Below are 22,469 nucleotides of genomic sequence, written 5' to 3'. Positions count from 1 at the left end.
TAATGACACTACACAAGCAGCAGCAATGAGTTTCTTTTCTCCAAATATTTACACAGCTTAAATACCCATGTGGGAAGGGGAATCTTTGCTTTGGCCCCGGCCTGGGCACACATATGGCAGCCCAAGCTCCTGTAGTGCTCCTGTGGTGGGCTGGACCGGGGCTCACGCCACACTGCCTACAGGGCTAGACATCTGCTTTAGTGTTTCCAGCCCCACAGGCTTGGGGAGAAGCAGCAGCTCCAGGGACACCAGGGGGCAAACAGACGAAGCGAGGCAAGCAGGGGGTCTCCACACACACAGGGCACAGTGGGGACCGGGAGCCCCCCTGCCTGCCCCTGGTCTGGGGGCACAGCACACAGCTTAGGGCGGGCTGCTGAGCTCCTTAATGGCCTGGAGGATTCTCTTCATGTGGCCCACCTTGGTGATCCCTAGGTCCTGCAGGGGGGAGAGGGGAGCTGAGGTGCAGGCAAGTGGCCAGACCTCGGCTCGTGCTGGCAGCAAGCGGCGGTGGACAAGGCTCTTCATGCTCTCCCTGCCTGAGCATGGCCCATGCTCGGAGCCCTTCATCCCCTTGTAAGCGCTTCGCCATGCCAGGGTGCAGGAGAGGGCACGGTGCTGTTGATCCTGCTTTGGGCAGGCATACAGAGCCTTGCAAGCCCGGGGGCCAGGGCCACCCTCCCTCCCCTGTGTCCAGCCACTGTGTGCAAGCGAAGCTGGGGGTCCGGGGATGGGTGCAGGGTCAGTGCCTGCCTTCTCCCCCCAGGAGGGATGGGGAGAGGAGGGATGGAGGACACTGTGCTCCACAGGGCTGGGGGTCCCTCACGGGGCACAAGGAGGGTTGTACCTTCAGATCTCTCCTCTCGAGCAGGATCAACTCAGAGCCCTGGATGTCATGCCGGACAAAAATGTCTCTGTACTCCCCTAAACCGAGCGCTTCCAGCCAAGCTGCCACCTCCTCGGAGCCCCACTTGTCCGCTAGCAGGGAGGAAAACCACAGAGGTGGATGCGGCTGGCAGAGGCAGCCGGAGGCGGCGGGGCAGCAGCAGGCAGCCAAGGGCAGCGGCGGCGGAGGCTGCAGCCAGCATCCCCCCTCCCACCCCGGGCTCCAGCAGGGCCAGAGCCCACAGCAGGCTCAGGCTGGAGAGGCTTCTCCTCTCCTTAGCTTACTTACAGAGCATCCGAGTTTCTCCCCATCACCAGGACCCCCAGCCCTGAGGCAGGGACTTACCCAAAGAGCTGAGCTGTACCACAGCCCCCTTCTCCCCCCTGCTGGAGTTAGAGGGCCAGGGGGCTCCAAACGTCCATTAGCAGAAAAATTAAGCTCTACGGGGCTGTTGGTGACAAAGGCGACATCCCCAGGCAGCCAGGACATGCCCTGTCCCCCTCCCAGAGGGTCCCTCTGCAGCATGCCCAGGACTGGAGGCCGATGTAGAGGCCAGCACGGGGGTCCCCAGCCACGTGGGCTGTGCCCGTCCCCCTCCCTGGTGCGCCGCCCGCTTTACCTGGGAGTGCGCTGTTGGTCTTCTGCTTTTGCACCTTGTCCTTGTCCTTCCTGGGTTTGGGGATGTTGAGGCGAAGCTTGAAGCTGCCCTTGTTGGTGCTGCCGGCAGTTTCCTGCAAGAACCCAGACTGAGCGGGGTGCTGGGGCCACCCTGGGCACCCCCCCAGTCCTGGGGCACCCACCTCCTCAGTGGGGTGGGCAATGGGCCCCAGCCAGTGGATGTCCAGCAGCCTCTGCAGCTCCTGGCCCAGCACGCTCAGGGGGCCATGCAGTGCCTCCTCCTCCTGCGGTGAGTCCAGCTGGGGGGGACAGGGACCATCCCCAGCCCTGCTGCCACCCCCAGAGGTGCCGGGCAAGGGCACGGGCCCCTCCGGTGGGGGGCTCGGGGTGGTCTCCAGCCCCCCACTCACCGCCTTCCCTTCCAGGAATGCCCTGGTCTCGGTGTACAGCTCCTTGATGCTCAGCACCACCTCCACAGCCGCGTTCCTGCTGAGAAACTGGGGGGAACACGGAGGGGTGACCCCTGAGCGGTGGGGCCCCGGGGCGTCCGGGTGCAGGTGGCCTTGCACCCGCAGCCCTAGCTCACCTCCGAGGTGCCAGCAGCTTTGTTGGAGAGGGCTTCGCTCAGTGCCAGGGAGCTGGTGTTGACAGCGTGTGCCAGCTCCTGCTCCACGGCTTTGTGAGCCTTGGCTGCCTCATGGATCCTGCGGGCGAGAGGGGCTGGAGCTGCCGGGGCTCCCCGGGGCTGAACAGGCAGCGCGGGACAAGGAGACCCCAGAGCTCTGGGTGGCCACAGCGAAGCTCCCCCCTGCCGTGCCCACCACACCCCCATCCCACAGCCTGACCTGGCGATGAGGGTCTCAGCGACCCGTGAGACCTGCTGCAAGAGGCTGCTCTCCTCCTCGGTCAGGTACTCCATGGACTGTTGGGAGCTCAGACGCGGCCGGGTGGCCGCACGGTAGCTCTCCCCCTTCTGCTTGTCCTCCCAGGACTTGAGGGTGCTTTCAAATGCCTGCATGAGACGGAGATGGCCCCCCTCAGCCTGTCGCAGGTCCCCATACCCCAGCACGGCCTCAACTGCATGGACTGTGCAACCCCGAGCTCACTCGGTCCCTGGTCAGCATCTGGGCTCGGTTCTTGTGCTGGATCTTGATGATGCCGGGCGGCTGGATCCAGGCTTCTCCATCCACCTGTACGGGGACACCCTCGTCCCCCCGGATGGTGATCTTCACCATGCGGCACTGTGCGACAGAGACCCTGGTGTTGGCATCATGGCTGGCACTACAGGTGGCTTCAGCCACTGTGCTGGGGCTGGAAAGCCTCCCAGTGCCATAGGAGTACCGGAGCCTGGCTGAGCCCCACTGCCCCAGGCTCCACTGGTGCCCCAAAAGTTTTCCAGCACCATGCAGGATCCCACAGGGCCCCTGGCCCCTACCTGTGCGATGCGATGGTGCTGGAGGTTGATGACCCGCGATACAGCCATCTGGATGCTGCCAAAGACAGCCACCACCTCCAGCTTCTTGTCATCAAAGGATGGAGCCCCAAAGTTCTGTAGAGGACCAGTGAGACCCCAAAGTGGGCTCTTTTGAGGACCCAGCTTTCTCTCCCTGTGTACCCAAGGCAGGGACACCCCAGACCCCTGCCTGAGGGATCCCAGGTTCCCTGGGACTGTGGGAAGGACGTTGTGCCCCCTGCCCACCCCGCAGTGCTGGCACTCACATTGTCCTCCTTGGTGCCTCCCCAGAAGTTGATGCCCCCGGCGTAGCTGGGGATGTTGAGGACAGCGATGCCCTGCAGGCTGGGCAGCGAGATGGGCACCCCATCGCACTGCAAGAGAGGGCTGAGCCTGGGGGGCCACTGCACCGCCGCCCCCCCACCCCATCCCTGTTCCCCCCAGCTCCATACCTCCAGCTGCACCCGCTGCTCCAGGTTCTTGTAGGTGCGCTGCAGGAGCTCCTTTGTGCCCAGCACCCCATACCACATCATGTTCTTGGTGCGGCTGCTGCAGGGTGAAGCGGGATCGGTGAGAGGGGCTGCGGGCTCTCCCCTGCCTGCCCGGGGCTGAACCAGCCAGCCTGGACCACTGGCCCTGCACCTGCCTCAGTTTCCCCACTCCCAGAGCTGGGGGGCTGCCCATGGCCTGGCAGGAGATGCGGGCTGCGTTGTGGCACCCACACGTGCACCCTTCCATGGCACGCTATGTCTCCTCTATCCAGGTGCAGAGTGGGTAAATCCCACCAAGCCCTCCTGTGCCCAGTCACACACCCAGGGGGGCATCAGCAGCTGTAGCCTCGCAGCAGCCCTTCCTGGGGGTGTTTGGAACCTGCTGCCCACCCAGAGCTGCTCACCCCGGCACCATGGCACTGGGTGCAGGGGGACAACCCCCTGCAGGTCCCCAGCCAGGCACAGCAGCCCCAAGCCGACCCCATGGCTCCTGGCGTCCTGGTGCGGGCATCAGAGAGCTGAGGAGGGAAGCGGTACATGTTTTCCTGGGGCAATCTGGGGGGGTTTCAGCCAACCTGCACTTCTTGGGGTGCTCATCCCGTTTGTTGTTGAACTCCAGGGAGATCTTCGCATCCAAGCCGATGCCAAAGTAGTTATTCATGACGCATTTCTCCGAGAAGAGGCTGAAAGCGGCACACAGGGCGGGTGAGTTGGGAGGCGGGTGCACACCGGCAACCACTGGGCTGTCAGCAGGGTACGGGGCATAAAACCCACTGGAACTGCCGTGCGAGCTCGCGGAGGGGCTGGCACTGGGAAGCCAACAGGGCTGGCTGGAGCCCCCTTGGTCCCCATGGTGGGACACCCATGGCACACCCAGGACCTGCCTGCACTGGGCAGGGGGGAGCCCCCAGCTCCCAGCGTGAGCACGCTGCTGGCCAAGGGGCTGGCAGACAGAGACCCTGCACTGGGCACATGGAGGCTTCCCTGGCATGGCCGGGCCAGGGAGGGCTGGGCACCAGGGATGCCGCACTGGTGGGCGGAGGATGCCCCAGAGTCCACCTCCCAGAGGCAGCGTGGTCCCAGCTCTGCTCCCGCTCCATGACGGTCAGCAAGGGTGGGACAGGGACCCCAGGATGGGCAGGCCCCCAGACTCACAGGGCGCTGGGGTCTTCAGGGAATTGCAAGCTGCCAAAGGTGTCTGGCCGGTCCAGGATGATGGAGGAAGACGCAGAGGTCACTGTCTCCCGCCGGGAGGCTGGCCAGGGGGAAGAGGAGGCAGCTGCTGAACTGGCTCTTACCCTGAGCCCATCCCACAGCTTACCCCACCGTGTCCCCCTCAAAAAGCCACGTGCCCCGGTTGGCGTCTTACTGAGCCTCTCCTCCTCCTTGTTGAGCTCCTCCGAGCTGTCCTTCCTGCTGGGGCCTGCGCTGCTCCGGTAGGCTTGGGTCTGCTTGTTCTGCTCATCCACCGCTGGATGCAAAGAGGGGCATGACAGCACGTACTGGGCAGCCCCATGGCCCTGTGCCCCCTCATCGGGTCAGCCTCGTGGGCTCGTGCCAGGCAGGGACCAGGGTGGCACCTCTGCCCTGTGTTGGGGACCTCCCTCAGCCACACCGAGCGTCAGAGAAGGGCTGACGCCCCTGGACTGCACAGCACTGCTGCCAGCCCAAGGATTCAGAGGGGGAAACCAAGGCACGGGTCCAGCACTGAGCTGCGGTGTCTCCGCAGCCTGTGCCAGGCTGCTGCAGTGCCACATGAGCTGACAGCCCCTGCCACCCCCTCACCTTTCTCCGCCTGCTCAATGATTTGCCGCAGGGCTTTCTTCAGGCTGTTCGCCCGCAGCATGAGCTGCTCCTTGGATTTGAAGATGCGAGGCACGGGACTCGGGTTGAAGCTGCCACCTTTCTCCTGGTCCTTGGTGTCAGCAGGGGTGGCCTGTGCCATTCCCTCGGGGACCACGATGGCCTGAGCCTCCTCGTTCAGCTCCCGCACCAGCGAGTCCAGCTTCTCATTCAGCATGGCGCACTGCGGGACGTCCACCACGCTCGGCACGCTGGCACCAGCCGCTGCCCACAGCCACCACTGGGTGCTTTCCTGGCACCCTGTGCTTGCCTGGGCACCCCAAGGGCCCGGGCATCCTGAGCACAAGGGCACCCCATCTTTGCCTAGACACCCCGTGCTTGCCTGGGCACCCCAAGGGCTCAGGTACCCCAAGCGCAGCCCACCCCTGTGCATGCACAGACCGCCAGAGCAGACCCCTCCAGGTCACCCTGCACGCCCCAGCCCTCCAGCAGCCCACCTTCCGCGCCATCAGCTCGGCCTCCTGCTTGTTCTCCGTTGCCCTCTTGTAAGCCCGGCCGACTTCAGCCACAAAGTCATTGACGGTGCCGCAGAGGAACCTGCCAAGGGAAGCAGCAGGCGGGTGGAGAGGGGCACGGCACGACTGCTGGGGGGCTGCTGGGATAATGCCCCCCTGCACCAGAGCAGCAGTGTCAGGGTTCTCTGCCAGCCACCAGCACAGACGGCAGTCGCTAGTGGCCAGACAGGGGACAGCCTGGCCTGGGGGGCTCAGCACCCCGGGGACATGCCCCCTGCCTGGCGGAGGGACTCTGGCACCCCGTGGCCAGCTGCCTCCTTACTTTGCAGATGAGATCACCACTGAGTGCTTGTCCGACTCCAGGATCTTGGCCAGGTGGAAGGCGACAGAGTCGGCATAATGGGAGATCTGGGCCTGGGGTAGGGGGGGACAGGGGAGGACAGCTGGAACCGTGACACCCCACCGGGTGCCCCACCCCAGGACGGAGCCTTGCCCAGCCAGCACTCCCCTCCCTGGCCGGCTCCCCCAGCCCCAAGGGTGGCTGTGCCCATGCCTCTGGGCAGAGGGAATGCTCAGTCACGGCAGGAGGGAAACTGAGGCAAGGGCTTGAGGGGGAGCACATGGAAGAGTCCAAAATGGCCTGCTAGTAGCAAGCCAGCTCCCCCTGCCCCCACTGCCTGCTCCTGAGTGCACGTGCTGGGCTGAGACCTGCCAGACTCATTTCATCGCACACAGACAGCTGCCAGCCCCCTCGCAGCCCCAGTCCCAGGGACCCCCGGCATGAGCTCCCGCTGTGCGATCCCACCCTGTGTGCCCCTGAACCGGTTGATGGGGTGAATGAGGACCTGCCCCCCAACCTGTCCTCCCCCATCTCAAGCCCTCGGTCCCCAGTGGTGCCCACCTGGATGTTGGAGTCCCCATTCTCCTCCTCCTTCGGGGCCGGGGGAGACTGCTTGGGGGCCTCATAGGTCAGCACGCTCCATCTGCCAAGCAGAGACCACGGCTGCCTGCCACCTCCTGCCACCCCGGCACGGGGACACATGGGCAGGGGACGGGGACAGGCTGCCTGAGAGGTGCCGAGGCGACAGAGGGGGAGCAGAGCTCCATGCTCACCGGTCCAGCATCTTGGTGGTGGCCCTTTCCAGCTTCTCCAGGATCTGCAGCAGCTGGGTGTCATCGTCGCACAGGCTGCCCCAGCCCAGCACTCGCGCCAGGTCATTGCCGGTCCCCAGGGGCAGGACGCCCAGCTGGCACTGCAGGAGAGGGACAGCACAGGGGGGCTCAGCATAGCCCCCGAGGGCCCCCATGACTCCCCAACCCCCCATGCCCATTGCTCGCAGCACCCCACGGACACGGGGGGGGCTCCCCGCTGCCATGCTGGGGACGCTGCCAGCCCTCGCCGGTGATGCCCAGCACTCACTCACTTGCTTGTGGAGACCAAGGGCATCGATCTCGGAGAGCACCCAGCCCACGCTGCCATCCCCCCCGCACACCAGGATCCGGAAGGTGGAGAACTTCTGGAAGAGGCGCAGCCTGGGGGAGGGAGGAGAGAAGAGAGGGTCTGGAGGCTGTGCCAGGACCCCCCCTGCCAGGGCCACTCCAGGGCACACAGGCCAGCACTTACCCCAGGTGCGGGCCCCCGTTCATGAGGTCAAAGACTTGGGCTGGGTTGAGGAACTGCTTGAACTTGCGCAGGAACTTGACACCCTGGTTGTCCCCACTCTTGGAGTTGACGAAGGCCAGGAGAGGGCTGGAGCAGGTCGAGGGGCAGGTGGCCTTCCAGAAACCTGCAGCAAGCCCAAGTGTGTGAGAGCCCCGCCCCGGCTCCCACCACCCAAAGACACCGATGGAGACACCTTAGGAGAGCAGAGGCCACATGGACACCCTGACTGTGCCATGCCCGACCTGCAGGGTGCTGGGCCCAGGCAGGAGGGACAGTGATCCGCGTGCCCAGGGCATGGAGAGGGGTGGGAGGAAGAGTGAGAGACGGCAGTGGGGACGGGAATGGGGACGGGCAAGGCTAGCACTAGGGCAGATCCAAGTTGGGTTCCTGCTCCATCACTGTCCCTGCAGACAACAAGCGCGTCACCGAGCTGACTCCTGTTCCCAGCCTGCTACTCCAACAGGGGCAGCGGTGGTGCGCACGCAGGAGGGTCCATTCCTGGCTGTGCCAACAGCCCAGCTGGGACCAACCCAGCCAAACCACATGGGAACGGGGCACATTCCCACCTGGGGGTGCTCATGGGTGTCACTGGCAGCAGTGTGATCACAGGGGACCAGCCACAGCCCTGGGGTCTCTACTGTCACCCCCAGCTCTGCTGCCTGCTCCTACCAGGGCTCTGGCTGGTGGGTGTGAATGACGCAGAAGCCTCAGGAGGCTTGGCAGCCAGCATCATGCTTTTAAAGAAATGAGATGGGGAACGAAATGTGCCCGAGGCAGAGGATCAATAGCTGGCCCACAGCCTGCACCCGCCTCAGGCACATCTTGGCCATCCCGGGCCACGGGCCACAGGACGGTGCCCACTGGCTCCTTCCCTTGGCAGATCTGGTGATGCTGCAGCAGGGGAAGCATCAGCCCTGTCTGCCGCTGGCATTGGCCCCACAGCCATTGCCCCAGAGTCCCACGGGGTGCCACCAGGACCCCCGGTGCCTCTCCCGCACAGGGAGCAGCATCCCCGCAGCCCACCGCTGCCTGGCTTGGCTCCATCTCCGCTCCCAGCCCGTCTGTGCGGAGCGGATCGGCAAAGAAAAACACTGGGGGCTGCTGAGTCAGAGCGTGGGCTGCCGCGGAAGAGCCCGCTGCCAGCAGCACCCGTCCGCTGCGGGGACAGTACGGCAGGAGGAGGGGGGCTGTGGCCTCGACAGGCTGCTTCCTGTGGTGGCAGAGTCCCATCGGGCTCGGCCGCGGTCACAGCCACCGGCCACGCTGGCCTCGGCTGGCTGGGACAGGGCAGAGATGCTGCCAGGGAGGCAGCTGCGAGCAGCCATGGCTCGGAAGCCGGAGGAGAAGCCGCGTGATGGTTACCCTGACAGCATCCCGATGAGTAACGAGAAGCAGATGAGCCACCGGCTGAGCCGAGCAGTGAAAATCATTAAAGAATGAGAAAAGAAATATCCGGAAGAGAAGAACAGATTTTGCTCAGTGGAGGCTAGCTGGGCTGCTCCTGAGAGAGCGAGGGAGACAGCTGAGGGGGGTCCCCCCAACTGCACATTGCCTCTGCCCCCAGCACCCCGCAGCCACCCGCACCGGGGGGAAGCTGTGCTCTGCACTACCGAAAAAATGAGAAATAACCCAAGCAAAGGCCTCATCCTGCCCTGCAAGGTGCTGAACCACTGGGGTGCAACAGGGGCACCCCACGTCAGGGGCTTGGGCGGGGAGCTCAAGGGACCAGGGACACCGCAAGAGGCAGCCTGGCAGGAGCAACTGAAGCCACATAAGGGGAAGAAGTGTCACACGAAACCACGGCACCACCACAGCCCTGGGGCAGAGCACAAGGCAACAAGCAGCCTTCAACCCACAGTGTGGCAGGGACGGGCATTGACTCTGGAGCCTACTGATGGTGGTGTTCCTGCTGCCCCACAGGAAAGCAGGCACAGTGTGACAAGTCAAAGCCTGCAGAGGAGCTGAGCACCCTGTCCCAAACAGCCTGTCCTCCACCCGCAGCCCAGCCTTGTCCCCTCCATGACTCACCATCCGAATCGATGCTGTTCAAGGCAGTTGGCGGGATGATGGACACTTTGTATTGGCCCAGGGGGCACCTCTTGCCGAAGAGCTCCTTGCAGGCACTGTGAACCTGGGGACACAGGGACACTTGAATAAGCAAAGACAGGGGACGCAGCACCAAAGCCCCCAGCCTGTTTCCCCAGCAATGCACCCAGGAGGGTGCCATGGTGGGGGGGACAGGGAAGGACACATCCTTACGATGGCCTTGCACCAGAGACACCGCCAGTCCTGCAGCCTCCGGACACTGCCGCAGGTCCGGTCACAGACGGCACAGCGTGCGCTGACAGGCAGGTTCCCCTCCAGCCACTGGTGGGGCATGGCCACCTGCAGAGAGGGACAGTTGCCAAAGGCACACCACCCCTGCCCGACCCCAAGCACTTGGGGGACAGTGACACAGGCCACACCCTTCCCCAGGCACCACAGAAGAGGTGGGCAGGGGGTGATGCCCCACAGCAGGGCAGGCCGCCCCTGGGACCCCTGCCGTGCCCTCTCGTCCCTGCCTGGCCCCTTGCAGCCGCCAGCTTGTGGGGCAGGGCAGGGGTGTCCCCAGCAAACACTTGGGGGTGGCGCCACTTGGAGAGCAATAAGGGATCCTGGTGCCAGGTGGCAGAGGAGGTGTCCCCAGGCCATGTACCCGCAGAGCCAAGCCTGGAGGCCACACAATGCAGGGGACAGCTGGGTGCCAGGGTCCCCCCCACTCCTGGCTTGGGCACAGCAAGGCCAACTCTGCTGGTGGCTCTGTCCTGCCAGGTCCCCCCGTGGGGACTCCCCTGCTTACCCCGTCCTCGTCCTCGATGATTTCAGTGCCGATGGAGGCCAGCGTTGTCCACTTGCAGTTATTGGTGGCTCTGACGGCGCAACGCTTGTGTGCCTTGAACTTGCAGACTGCACAGGGGGGACCAGGACAGCCCCCATGGGATGTGCAGCCCTGGTCCCCAGCCCCTCCAGGATGGGCAGCCCTGGTCCCCAGCCCCTCTGCCACTGGTGACCGTGCTGTCCCGGCAGCCAGTGGGCATCACCCCGCATCCCTCCTGCTCCAGGCCAGCCTGGCAGAGGGTCCCCCATCCCACCCCCCAGCAGGACCCCAGCGCTGACCTTCACAGGAGAGGCCGTGGGAGGTGACCCCCGGCAGAGCTTCGCGGCACACATTGCAGAAGGTGGGGCGGGCGTGGGAGCAGGCGTACCAGTTGTGCATGCCCGAGAAGTGCTCCATGTTGAACTGTGTGGCCTGCTGGGGGGCACAGCCCTGCCCCATCAGTCCCCAAGACCCCCAGCTGGCACTCCTGCCCTCCTCACCCCCCCAGTCCCCCCGGCCCCGCTCCCAGCTCCTGCCCTCCCCGCGGGCTGTGCTGAGGGCAGTAGCTCCTGTCCCGCGGCCGAAGGCACCCCTAGCTCCGGAGGATACCCGCTCACTCGCAGCTCCCCCGCCCACATCACCTCATGGATCTCCCACTTCTGAACAGATTTCAGGGCACTGATCCAGTCCTCCATCTCCTTGCGGTTCTCCGCACATAGTATGAGCTTCCGGAATGGCGTGATCACCTGCAAGAGCCACCATCCCCGTGTCCCCAAGGCCACCCCACGGCCAGCCAACCCCCAGGAGAGCAGCCCCCAGCAAAGCCTGGCACATGGCCACCAGTGCCACCTCCGTCAGCACAAGGCCACGCTGTGGGGTGCCCCACAGCTCCGTGGGGAGGGAAGGGGCCTGGGGTGCCTCCCCGCGAGACGCTGAGGTGGAGAGGCACCAGCGGGCAGCCCTGCACCTCCCTCACCGTGAAACTGTTGTTGATGTTCTTGGTGCTGGTCTCGGCCACACTGGCATCGGACAGATCCACTTCGTCAAAGATCAGGGACTGTGGGGGAGAAGCCGGAGCCCCAGTCCAGCTGGCAGGAATTTTGGGCTCCTCCCTGGGCTTGCAGGCTCAAGCCCCCCCGGCTGAGCATGCTGGAAGACCCCCCCCCAGCCTACCTTGGCATCCTTGGCATAATAGAGCGTCCTGCCCCGCAGCTTGAAGTATCGCCTCTTCCACCTCTGGAAGGAGCTCGTCTGCTTCAGCAACAGCCCCTCCTTCACACTCTTCTGCAGAGACCACAGGGTCATGAGCTCACACACCCCCCAGGACCCCCAAAGCCACCTCCCCCTCTCCAGTGATGCCGGTCCCCAGGAGCTAAGCAGTGCCCAGAGCACAGATGGGACATTCTGGGGTTCACGCTGCGCTGGATGTAGCAGGGTAAATGATGTCCATCGCCCGCCATACCCTGGGCATTGGGCATTTCATGTGACTCGGGCAGATGGTGGCAGGCACAGCAGTGCTGGCGGTTGGAGGTCTCCAGCAGCACAGAGCCACCGCTGCCAGCTGCCTCCTCCCCATCCCCAGAGCAGCACCCAGGACAGCCTGGACCAGCTGCAGCTCCCTGGAGCCAAGGGCAGAGCTGGGGCCGGGAGAGCTCCCTCGCAGGGGACACCGGTGCCCCCGAGCCACCAGGACCATATTGGAGGTGGCATTACCCGCGCACTGCGGCCCCAGACTCTGCTTGGCTGGGGGACAGACGGCCAGGACGCAGCCATCCCTGTCTGGCACCCACAGCCCCCAGAGGGGACAACCTGGGGACGAAGGCAGCATGCGGCAGGCAGAGCATCTCCTCACAGCGCAGCACATCCCTGCATCCTGGCCGCCCGGCCCCTGCCCTCCCCGATCCACAGCACCTGCCAATATTTACCCTCCTCACAGTGGTGTTTACAAGGCTCAATTAATTAGTGTTTGCAACGCGACTACAAGTCTGTGCCGAGCGGGGTGGCAGAGATGCTCTGGCACTGCTTAATCTTTGATTGTATCTTCTTTAAACACCGCCGGCAGCCCCATTCAGCTGCTCCTCTGCAATTAGCCGCAACAGCGATTGTATCAGATGCCGGCACACGACGACAAGGCACATTTAACGGTGAATTAGCACCAGGCATGGAGGGCATCATGAGCGAACCACGGCCCCGGGGCTCCACACTCTGTGCCCAGCCCGTGTGCTGCGAGCGATGGCACCCAGGCACCCACCAGCCTGGAAACACACCAGCCCCTGCCCTCGGCATTCACCTACTGCCCCATGGCCCCGAACAAGATACCCAGAGCACCAGGAGTAGCAGGAGCCTCCAAGGTCACAAAGAAGCCCAAACCCCACCTGGGGTGCTCCCCGAGCCTCAACTTCCCGGTGCCTGACTGCTCCCCGAGCCCCCCAGGGCACACACCAGGACGTCCCCGGCTCTCTTCCAGCTTGCAGCTCCGAGTTCAGAGGCGGACATTTTATGCCTTTATCCCTCCCTATCAACACATTGCTCCCCCAGGACTGGCTGATGCCCATGCTGTCTGCGAGGGTCAGTGCAGGTCTAGACAGCCTGGTGTCCCCAGTGCTGGCACCCACTGCGTCCCCTCCCCAGCCTCTCGGCTGTGCGAGCACACAGACATGGTGAGCCCAGAGCTGCCCTGAGTCCCAGCGGACACACAGACAGCGAGGGCAGTGCGGGGGTTCCAGCTGCAACTCCCCAATCCACAAACAAACCGTGCACCCTAGCACGCCCTGCCCACATCAGGAGGGGACAGGGCAGGGTCCTGCCATGGCCAGGTGGGATCCAGCCACAAACGGCCACTTCCACCACACCTGTCCACAGGCAGCAGCCACAGGCACCAGCTCTGGGTTTGCTGCAATCATCGCTTTTGCCGCGAAGGACAGGCAGCATGTGACAGCAAGGAGTGGCGTGGGGGAGCCCATGATGGCAAGGGGTAGGAGAACGTGATGAGAAGGAGCAGGAGGAAGGGGCAAGTCCCTGAGGGTGGCCTGGGGCTATCGCAGCAGGGCCGCAGCCAGCGCTGCAGCGGGCGCCCAGCTCTGCCCGACTCCAGGGACACCTCCTGGCAGGATTCGGCCAGGAAGGCTGCCAGGGGAACGGCATCCCCTCTGGCAAAGGGATGGAGCCGAAACGCCCCCAGCCCACGCTGCTGTGGCCACTGCAGCAATTTCTCGTGGCAGCCAGCAGCAACAAGGCATCACCAGCCCCAGAATGTCACAGTCCCGGCCATTTTGGGGACAGCGGCGTGGCTGCCAGCCCCGTGCCAGCCCCAGGCTAGGGCAGAGCCTGAAAGGCAGAGCCCCCACCACCTCCACCACGACACCCATAAGAGTTTTACGACACCCGCAGTGCTGTGGCTTTGGGGGGCCATGCCTCAGTTCCCCCCCACTGGAAACTCACTCATCACAAGCATCCCAGCATGGGGCGGCAAACTCAGTTTCAGCCAGTCTCAGCCAGGAGCACCCGGTGCCACGAGCAGCTCCCCAGTGGCTCAGTGGTTTTGGGCCCCTGCTTTCGGCCCTAGGGACAGGAGAACTGGGATGAATCTGATGTCCAAGGCCACCAGCAGACCCAGCTGTGAGCCGGGAAGCCATGCTGCAGTGGGTAGCATCGAGCGAGCCCATCGTTTCCCCTTCACAAACAGGAAAGGGGTGGGGAGGGCAAAGGCTGTCACCGGGGCAAGTGGCCGCGGGATGTGCTGGGGTGGCATCGCCCCTGCCGTGCTGGCTCCCCTGCAGCCCCAGCCCAGGTTCCAAGGTCACCACAAGAATACAGTCCCCTGTAGCCAGTGGCTATTAGGAACCCTAGAGGTCCCAGCAGCAGGAGCCACACACCCACTGCACAGGGTAGGGGCTGCTTCCTCCTCCTCCTGGAGAGCTTTCGGGGACACCGACAGCCCCCAGACATTGCACAGGCCCGAGAGTGGGGTGCCACGACCCCTAGCCCCTCTGCTCACACCAACCCCAGCTCTTCTGGCCGGCAAGCCCCAGCAGCGCTGCAGGGAGCCACAGTGGAGCCAACGTTGGCTCCGTCCCAGCAGCAGAGGCGGTAACACAGCATGATGATGCCCAGAGCGATGTGCCTGGCCACCAGCCCAAGGCCAGCTCCCCTCCACCGGGCTCTGCCCCAGCCCTCTCCTGCCCCATCTCGGGGACCCTCCCTGCTGTCTCCAGCCCAGGGGGCTCAGCACCACCTGGGATGTGCCTGGCACCTGGGGGTCCTGGAGAGGCAGGGTGGAGAGGCAAAGGCAAGAACGAAATCACCCAGGGTCTGCGGAGAAACTGCCACCTCCAGCGAGGCCACAGCTGATGGAGGGCAAGTGTCACTGGAGTCTTGGACAGGCCACAGCTAAAAATAGCCCCGGGAGGATGGCTGGCTACCGGCAATGCACCCCACCAGGACCAGGGTGGTCCCCAGGGGCCATCGTGCTGCAGGCTGTCGTCTCTGTGCTCAGCACAGGCAAAGGGGGCTTGAGGCACAGCCCAGGGGACCCTTCGGGAATGCACCCCAGCAGGGCACCCCAAGATGATGGCTCTTCCCTCGGCCCTAAGGCATAAGGCAGAGATGCTGCTTTGAACCCCCACTCCACTCGCCCCACTCCGCCACCGCCATCCCCGGGAAGAGCCCACAGTGCAGCCAGGTTTGAGCAGAGCAGGGGCAGGAGGGTTCTCCTGCTGGGATCAGCTGGGATGGGCTTGGACAGCAAAGGAGCTGCTGGAAAAGCACCAGGAGGCTGAGTTACTCGGGAATGCTGGCACATATGGCTGGTGGGCACCATACTGGCTGCCCACCCGGCTGGCAGCCCTTGCGCCGCTCCTGATGGGATCTGCTTGGCCCCGTGATGACACGATGCCTTGCTTAGGGAGGAGGAGAGGGGACCGAATGACTGCCAACACACTGACCTGCATTGCACCAGCATCATCCCGGGAACCTCCTCCCAATGCAGCAGCCCACCAGGAACGTGCCAGGGTCCGGTCAGGCCAGAGCTCACCCCCCTCCTGTGCCGGTGGGTGCCAGGACAGCAGGGGAGGGCTGGCAGCCCTGCAAACAGCCCAGCCGCAGGGCTGCCGGCATCTGCTGGGCACCCTGTGGGCTGGAGTCGGTTGGAAACCTTATCAGGCTTTGTGATATGGCAGAGCTCTTCCGGGACGGGGCAGCCGGGGGCTCAGTGCTGCCGGGCTGCCACAGCTCCGCAGGCTCAACTGCATCCACACCTCCCAAGGATGCAGCCTGCTACCATTGCAGGACCTCAAATCCCCCTCTTGCCAGGTCTGGGGGGATCCTTGAAAAGAGACCCCAGCACTGGCCCTGACATGCCATTACGTGGTGCCACGAGGCACTGGTCAGGCCATCGAAAGGGGATGGAGGATTAACGGGGACGAGAGCAATGAGGGAAGGAGCCCCCAGAAGAAGGGTGAAACCCCACTACACCTCATCCTCCAGCAGTCACAACTTTCAGTTCCTTTTCAGAAATGAGCTCGTGCTTCCCTATCTATAGCCACACCAGTGCCGGAGCACCCCACCGGCAGCATCCTGCACCAGCCCACCCCGCACTTGTCCTCCGCCCCTTGTGGCCGGGTACTGCGGGCACTGCCGCAGCTCTCCCACCCTGCCCGGCCACTGATGGGTGAGAGCAGCGCTTGCATAATGGAAAATGTGAGCAGCGAGAGGGCAGCGCATCTGAGAAACCTCACAAACATCCGGCTGGTGACACTGGGGCTATCTTTACACCCCAGGCACCAGCTCGGCGAGCCCTGATGAACGAGAGCAAGCCCAGCCTCCCCTGCCCTGCTGCAGCCTCCTCAGCGGGGACAGTCCCCAGCAGCGTCACTGTGCGCCGCGGTACAGTCCCACTGCCGTGTGACCCAGTGACCGTCCAGTCCCCTCACCAGCCCCCGGCAGGCCATGTGCCACCAGGCTGGGAGCAATAGGCAGCACAGCCATGGTGGAGGTGGGCTTTGGTGTCATCTGGCCACAGCGTGGCTGGGACTGGTGTGGAGCTCCGGGATGGAGTCCGGTGGGAGGCACCTGGAGCTGCCCAGGATCATGGAGATACTCAACCCATGGGTTCTGAATATCTCTGCAGATGGAGACTCCACAGCCTTTCTGGGCAGCCCGTGCCAGCACTTGACCAACCTCACAGTAGAAAAAGTGTTTTCTTGTGTTCAGATGCAATTTCCTATTTTTTCATCCATGCCCATTGTCCCATCAGCAGACACCGCTGAACAGAGCCCAGTTTCCTCTTTGCTGCACCCTCCCCTTCAAATATCTATCCACATCGCTGAGGACCCCCTGGCCCCGGCCTCCCCTCCAGGCTGAACACCCCCAGCTATCCCAGCTTCTCCCATACAAGAGATGCTCCAGTCCCTCACCAGCATCAGGCCAGGAGGATGCACTGCCCGGGAGCCACATGCCACCCTCCCGCTGCAGGAAGGAGGTTTCCAGGCCTGGCCCCAGGGGCCCTACCTTGCTTTTCTTGTCTTTTAGCCAGGATCCATCCCTCAGCGGCAGCCCTCCCCCCAGCCAGGCCTCCCGCAGACGCTCCAACACCCCTACATCCACATCCACTGCTCATCCCGTCACTGGAGCACCCTGAGCCTGCGGGGCGCCCAGTGCCTCCAGCAAGGACCAGCAGCACTCATCCCTCAGGGTACCAATAACCCCGCTGACACCCCCCAGCGCCCCGGGAGGATGCTGACAGGTCCCCCGGCCCCACTGAGCAGCTGCAATATACCCCAGCATCATTTGGGAACATGATCCCCCTTTCTAAATGGCAGACAAGCCATGGCCATACACACTGTGCCCACCCCATGGGCAATGCTCCTATCCCTGGCATGCACCCCCCATGCCCTCCTTGCTGCTTGCAGCCCACCGGCTCCAGCGCAAGCACCACAGGACCACTCGCTCACTGCAGCTCCTCGCAGACAGAGCCGAACCGAGCAGAGCTGCCGGATTGCTCCCCGCCTCCGCTCAGCTGCCGGGAGAGCCCATGCCGAGGCAGTGCCGGCAGCCGAGCGCCCGGCCCACGCAGGCAGGATGTGCCCCCCCCCATTTTCCAGCACCTCAAATGTCTTGATGCACCCTGGAGCCGGCACTCCCTCCTTCCCCATTGGCCCTCCCCTCTGTGCCCAGCCCTAAGGGGACCAGTGGCGGGATGCAGCACAGCATCCCCCTCCCGCTCTGCCCCTGCACTCCCAAAACCTGGTGCAGGCAACCAGCAGCCCCCGGTTGCAGTGAGGAGGAGGAGGAGGAGGGGGCGGCAACAAGACCCCATCCATCTTGGGGCCGTTCAGCCCGGCAGGGGCACCTGCGCCTGGCAGCTGTCATTGTCACCGAGCACAATGGCCTCGCCGCCTCCACGCCGAAGCCGGCACAAAGCGCCCCGCGGGGCGCCCCAGCAATTACAGCCTGGAGAAAGCCAAGCTGGGGGTGTGGAGTGGGGAGATGTGATTGATGGGGAGGCTCGAGGAGGGGATGGAGGAACGGGCATTGGGGCAGGGAGGGCTGGGAATGGGGAGCAGCGATCGGGAAGGATTCAGCAGATCCCAAAATGATCCTCATCCACTCCTGTCCCCACGGGGCTGGACAACATCCTGCCGTGGGGGAAGCTGCTCACTCCCATCACCAGGGACCAGGGTCCCCCCCTCAGTGTGGGTGGGCAATGAGGTGGAGGTCCTGACCCTTCCCGGCTCCCCAACGTGGCAGGCTCCTATAGACCCCCTCCAGCACCCCAACCAGCACCAATGGCCAAAAAATAGGCCAGCCCCACACCACCACTAACCTGGTTATCTCTCGGGAGCTGCAGCCCTGGCACTAGACTCTCCCTCACTCATTAACTGCGTGCTAATTAGGTACCTGCCGCAGTCTCTGGGGTACAAGCAATGGTTCCCTGTTCCCCCATCCCAGACCCACAGGGGTGCACAGGGGTGTCAAAGAGGCTCAGAAAGGTGTCTGCAGCTGTGGCCATGGCCAATGGGACGGGTGGCACACGAGCCCGGGACAGCCTGACCTGGTGGCAGCAGCAATCGCATCCCAAAATCCTTGTCTCTGTAGTGAAGAAAGGGGTCCATCCAGCAAGGAGCCAGGCTGCAAGCGTGGTCTTGCCCATCCAGACCAAGGCAGAGGAATCCTCAGGGAAAACCCTGAACCCCAACACTGAAAACACTCAGACTGCGGGGGGGGGAATGCACGCATAGCTTGCTCTCAGCCCCCTCCAGCACCAGCCCTGCCCGTCTCTCTCACCCCTCTCTCCTCCTCTCTCCCGGCTCTGTGGGCATCAACCCAGCCGCGTCCTTTCTGCCTGCCCATCCATCACGCCGCCTGCCTCCCCCGGCACGCTGCGCGGCATCACCTCCTGCATGGCTAATTGCCGACGCCGTGCAGGATGCGGGCAGTGGTGGCGGCAGGCAGGGAGCCGGCAGCTCAGCCTTTCCCCGAGCATGGCCTGTCAGCCGGCGAGGCTGGACCTGCTGGTGGCACGGAGGGGCTTTGACACCTGGGCTGGGGGCTCAGCGTGCGCTCGCGTCCCTCTGCTGCTGCTGCTGCAGGACGTGGGCACAGCCCGGCCATCCGCCCTTTTCTCTCAGGATTCCTGGCACAGATGACTCCCTGCGATATCCCCCGTGCTCCACAGCACGGCAAACCCCTCCGGCACAGCAAATGCTGTGTGGCAAACCCCAATGGCACAGCAGCTGCCCCTCCGGGAGGGTGCCGAGGGCTTGCACACAGCACTAAGCATCCTCAGGACCCTGCCCACCGGCCTGGCTTCCCACCATGCCCCCCACGCAGCACCCTGCACCCTGGCACAGCCCCCGGCACCCACCTGGCAGCCAGGTCGGAGTGGGCAGAGGAGGTGCCAACCTACTCCAAAGAAGGGGAAACTGAGGCACGTTCCTTGAGCAGACAGAGGGACTCAGCAAGAGCCCCCCCCCCCCAGCACTGCCTGCCCTGGAAACGTCTCCTGCCAAGCGGGAAAACCCCACGGTGCCGGGTTGGGAGCACAGGACTTCCACACCCCTGGGCAAATGCTCTTTGCCCCCCTCATGCCCGTGTGCCAGGCTTGGCACAACAGCCAGGTCCGGGACAGCAGGAGGGGAGCTGGACCCAGCCCTGAGCTGCCACCAGACCCGGCACAACACCCCATCCCTCCATGCCCGCGGCACCCAACACCAGAGCCCTGGGGGGACCTCCCCTGCTCCACAACGGCATCCCCCACAGTGTTTTCTCAGCTGTCCCCCCTCCCTGGGGTGGCACAGCCACCAAATCCCTGCCAAGGGGTGGCTGGGGCTGGAAGCCGGCTGCAGGAGGGGTGGTTCTGGCACAGCCCCATGGTGAGGGTCCCCCTGCAGTGCAGCAGCCCCCGCCTGCCCGCCAGCACTGCAGGCACTGCCTGGACTCACACCACCGCCTCCTTCCTGCAGCCGGTGGCTGCAAAGGGACCGCTCACCCGGCACGTCCCCCAGAGCATCCTCCCCGCATCGTGACCGGATCCCCCCCCTCCCCAAAACGCCCCCCTCCCAACCTCCTCCTCTCCCCTCTTCCCACCTGGCCATTCAGTCCAGGTTATTTCTCCCTGCGCTTCAGGCAAGGAGGTGCCTGGCCATTTCACTTGTCCCCACCTAGGACACATACGGCCACCCACCCCTGCTTGGCCAGAAGGTGCTACACTCCATATTTTTGTAGGTCTTACCAAAATAGCTTCCTCTGAGCAACCTGCGCACACACAGACACACACAAAAGCTTCCCTCACGCCAACAGCCGGGAGGCAAAAGAGTGTCACGTCCGACCTCAAAGGTGTCCCCATCCACCCAGCAAACCACCACGGGGCACTGGATCTAGGGAAGGCAGCAGGAGCAGGGCCCACAGGGGAGCTGGCGCAGCCAAATCAATCTGGGGCACGAGGAAAGATGCCGGCTCCATTTTGCTACCCACCTGGCCCCACATGCACACTGCCTGCAGCGGGGTGCGGGATCCCAGGAGCCTGTGGCCGCAACGACCCTAAATCTCACCCCCAGAGGTTCTGTGGGGCAGAGCCCTCCTGAAAGACTCCCCCTTTCCCCAGGGGCAGGTGGGGGGAGCCCAGGGGATGCAAACACGGGATGAAGGCAATTTGGGGGGAAGTCCGGGTATGGGGAGAGCCCCTGTTCCCAAACAGCGGGGTGAGATTCGTGCTCCACAGCCCCATGGGACCAATGCTGACCCCACCACCACGGGGTGAGCACCTCTGCATGTGCCCTTCCACAGGGCATAGGGGGCCAGACCTCTCCTGGCACTGCCCGGGCACTGGCCAGGTTGGCTCTGCAAGCAGCAAGTGCCTGGCACTGATTTACACCCCAGAGCGGTCAAAACCCACACACACACCTTCTCGGCAGGGACTCCCCCACACTGTCCATCCCCGCGCCCCAGGTCCCCACGCCCCTGACCTTGCTCCTCATCTGCCCTGAGGTGGACACCTTCCGGATGAGCTTGTGGGAACTGTCCTCCTGCTCGCCCTCGCTGTCGGACGACTCCTCGCCGCCCGCCTCGGGAGAGATGGGTGCCAGCTTGTCCGAGTCCAGGGATGACACCGATTCCCGGGTCTTCCGCAGGAACAGGTCCCCAGGCAGCAGCTTCTCGGCCATCTTCCCACCCAGCTTGGCTCAGGGCTCCACCGCTTCCTGTGACAGCCCTGGGAGGACAAGGACACACAGGAGTGGAGGATGAGCCCTGAAAAGGGGTGCAAGGCCCCTTGCCCTGTATGGCTGGGCCAGCCAGGAGGTGCAATCCTGGAAATCAGGGGAGACGGCGCTTCCTCACCCAGGAACACCGCTCAGGGTGGCTTCCCTGCAGACAAAGTTTCCTCCCTTGCCTTTTTTTGGTGTCCCAACTCTTCCCCACCCTGCCTGGCATCCCAACACCGTCCCTCGCTCTGCCGCGGGAGGCTGCACCCACCCCACGCCCCGGCATTGGGGTGCACCTCCGGCGCCGCAGCCTGCGCCAGCCCCCCTGCTGGTGCCCATCCCCAGGGTGCTGGGCTGCCCTCAGTGGTCGGGGGGGGAAGAGGGGGGGTCTCCATGAAAAGCAGCAGCTGCCTCCCACCATCCGCCTCGCTCCAGCAGCCGGGAAGGGCCGGGAGCATCTCCCGGCCCCGCGCCGCTGGGTCGCCAGTCCCAAGCAGGTGGCTGAGGGTGGGGTGGGATGGAGGGGGGGGCGCGGGGCTCCCCGCATGCGGGGGGAGCCATCTCCCCACGGCATCCCTGCCCGCCCCGGGAGCTGCGGGCTGGGGAGGGGGGAGGCACCTACCTGGGCGAGCAAGCCTGGCCGGACGCGGGGCGGCCGTGCCCGGGCTGGGGGTGGCGGGCGGGCCCCCAGCGCTCCGTGCCCGGCCCCACGCGGCTCCCGCGGGCCGGCTCCGCCGCCCCCCCCCGCGGCTGCCGGCAAACGTCGTGCCGTCTCCCCGCGCAGCAACAAGCGTTTCGGGGGGGCGAGGAGGGAGAAAAGCGAGGGCACAGCAGCGCTGCCGTCCCCCTCCTCCCGGGAACGGCACACACACACACACCCCCGCGCTACGGGCCTCGCCCCCCCGCTCCAGCCCCGGGGCTGCCGGGCACCGGGTCTCCGCCGAGCATCCCGCAGCACGGCCGGGAGGGGGGAGGCGGAGCGGACACCCCCCCCCCCGCCCCGCACACACCTTGCGCGCCCCGCGCCGCCACCGCCGCCGCCTGTGCAAGGTCGCTCCTCCTGCGGCCCCCGCCCGCAGCCCCCCCGGCCCCGCAGCGCGGCCCCGCCGGGATGTGCCTCTGCAGGCAGCCCCGGCCCTGCCCCTCGCCGCAAGCCCCGGCCTGCTCCGGCGCGGCGGGCGCTGCGGCGGCACCGGCGGCCCACGCACGGCCGGGCACGCGGGCAGGCGGGCACCCGCACCGCGCGCGGGCGCTCAGCGACCACCGGGCACGGGCGGGGGGGCACCGCTCCGCCACCGCGCACATACGTGTGCGCCGCCCACGCGTGCACGGGAGGGCACCGGCACCGCCGGGCACATGCGTCTGCACATGCACGGGCAGGCACGGAGCCGGCATGGGAGAGCACATGCACCACCGCCGCGCACATACGTGTGCACCACCCACGCATGCACGGGCGGGCACGGACCCGGCATGGACATGCACATGC

General features: G+C 65.0%; 1 protein-coding gene across 5 annotated transcripts; it reads right to left on the bottom strand.

The window, feature by feature from the left end:
• Positions 1–2: 2 nt before the first annotated feature.
• On the bottom strand, positions 3–22,191 carry LOC134521037 (diacylglycerol kinase delta-like). 5 transcript variants are annotated; one of them, XM_063347078.1, is made up of 29 exons: positions 21,994–22,191; positions 20,747–20,991; positions 11,457–11,567; positions 11,260–11,340; positions 10,925–11,029; positions 10,583–10,715; positions 10,266–10,372; positions 9,686–9,811; positions 9,455–9,557; positions 7,388–7,550; positions 7,188–7,296; positions 6,877–7,016; positions 6,665–6,746; positions 6,086–6,177; positions 5,746–5,845; positions 5,231–5,471; positions 4,815–4,916; positions 4,601–4,700; positions 4,021–4,128; positions 3,407–3,503; positions 3,221–3,328; positions 2,937–3,050; positions 2,608–2,742; positions 2,347–2,513; positions 2,088–2,205; positions 1,684–1,998; positions 1,503–1,614; positions 845–975; positions 3–435 (listed from the first exon to the last, which is right to left on the bottom strand). In XM_063347078.1, exons 2-29 carry the CDS (start codon positions 20,942–20,944, stop codon positions 361–363), a joined length of 3,573 nt encoding a protein of 1,190 aa, XP_063203148.1. In that variant the 5' UTR covers positions 20,945–20,991; positions 21,994–22,191; the 3' UTR covers positions 3–360. The 5 variants fall into 5 exon arrangements, with proteins under 5 accessions (XP_063203148.1, XP_063203149.1, XP_063203150.1 ...); XM_063347079.1 differs by lacking the exon at positions 21,994–22,191 and adding an exon at positions 21,606–21,940; XM_063347080.1 differs by lacking the exon at positions 21,994–22,191 and adding an exon at positions 21,120–21,211.
• Positions 22,192–22,469: the final 278 nt, after the last annotated feature.

Source organism: Chroicocephalus ridibundus, chromosome 9, assembly GCF_963924245.1.
Source record: "Chroicocephalus ridibundus chromosome 9, bChrRid1.1, whole genome shotgun sequence".
Classification (NCBI taxonomy): domain Eukaryota; kingdom Metazoa; phylum Chordata; class Aves; order Charadriiformes; family Laridae; genus Chroicocephalus; species Chroicocephalus ridibundus.
The sequence above is the reverse complement of the archived record's forward strand: the minus strand, read 5'-3'. Positions and strand labels throughout refer to the sequence as shown.

Coding starts and splice junctions, on each gene's coding strand:
- LOC134521037 (XM_063347078.1), bottom strand. CDS start 20,944: ATGGCCGAGAAGCTGCTGCCTGGGGACCTGTTCCTGCGGAAGACCCGG. Junction 11,030..11,259: donor ACATCAACAACAGTTTCACG/GTGAGGGAGGTG, acceptor TGGCTCTTGCAG/GTGATCACGCCATTCCGGAA. Junction 4,917..5,230: donor CATTGAGCAGGCGGAGAAAG/GTGAGGGGGTGG, acceptor CTTTGCATCCAG/CGGTGGATGAGCAGAACAAG.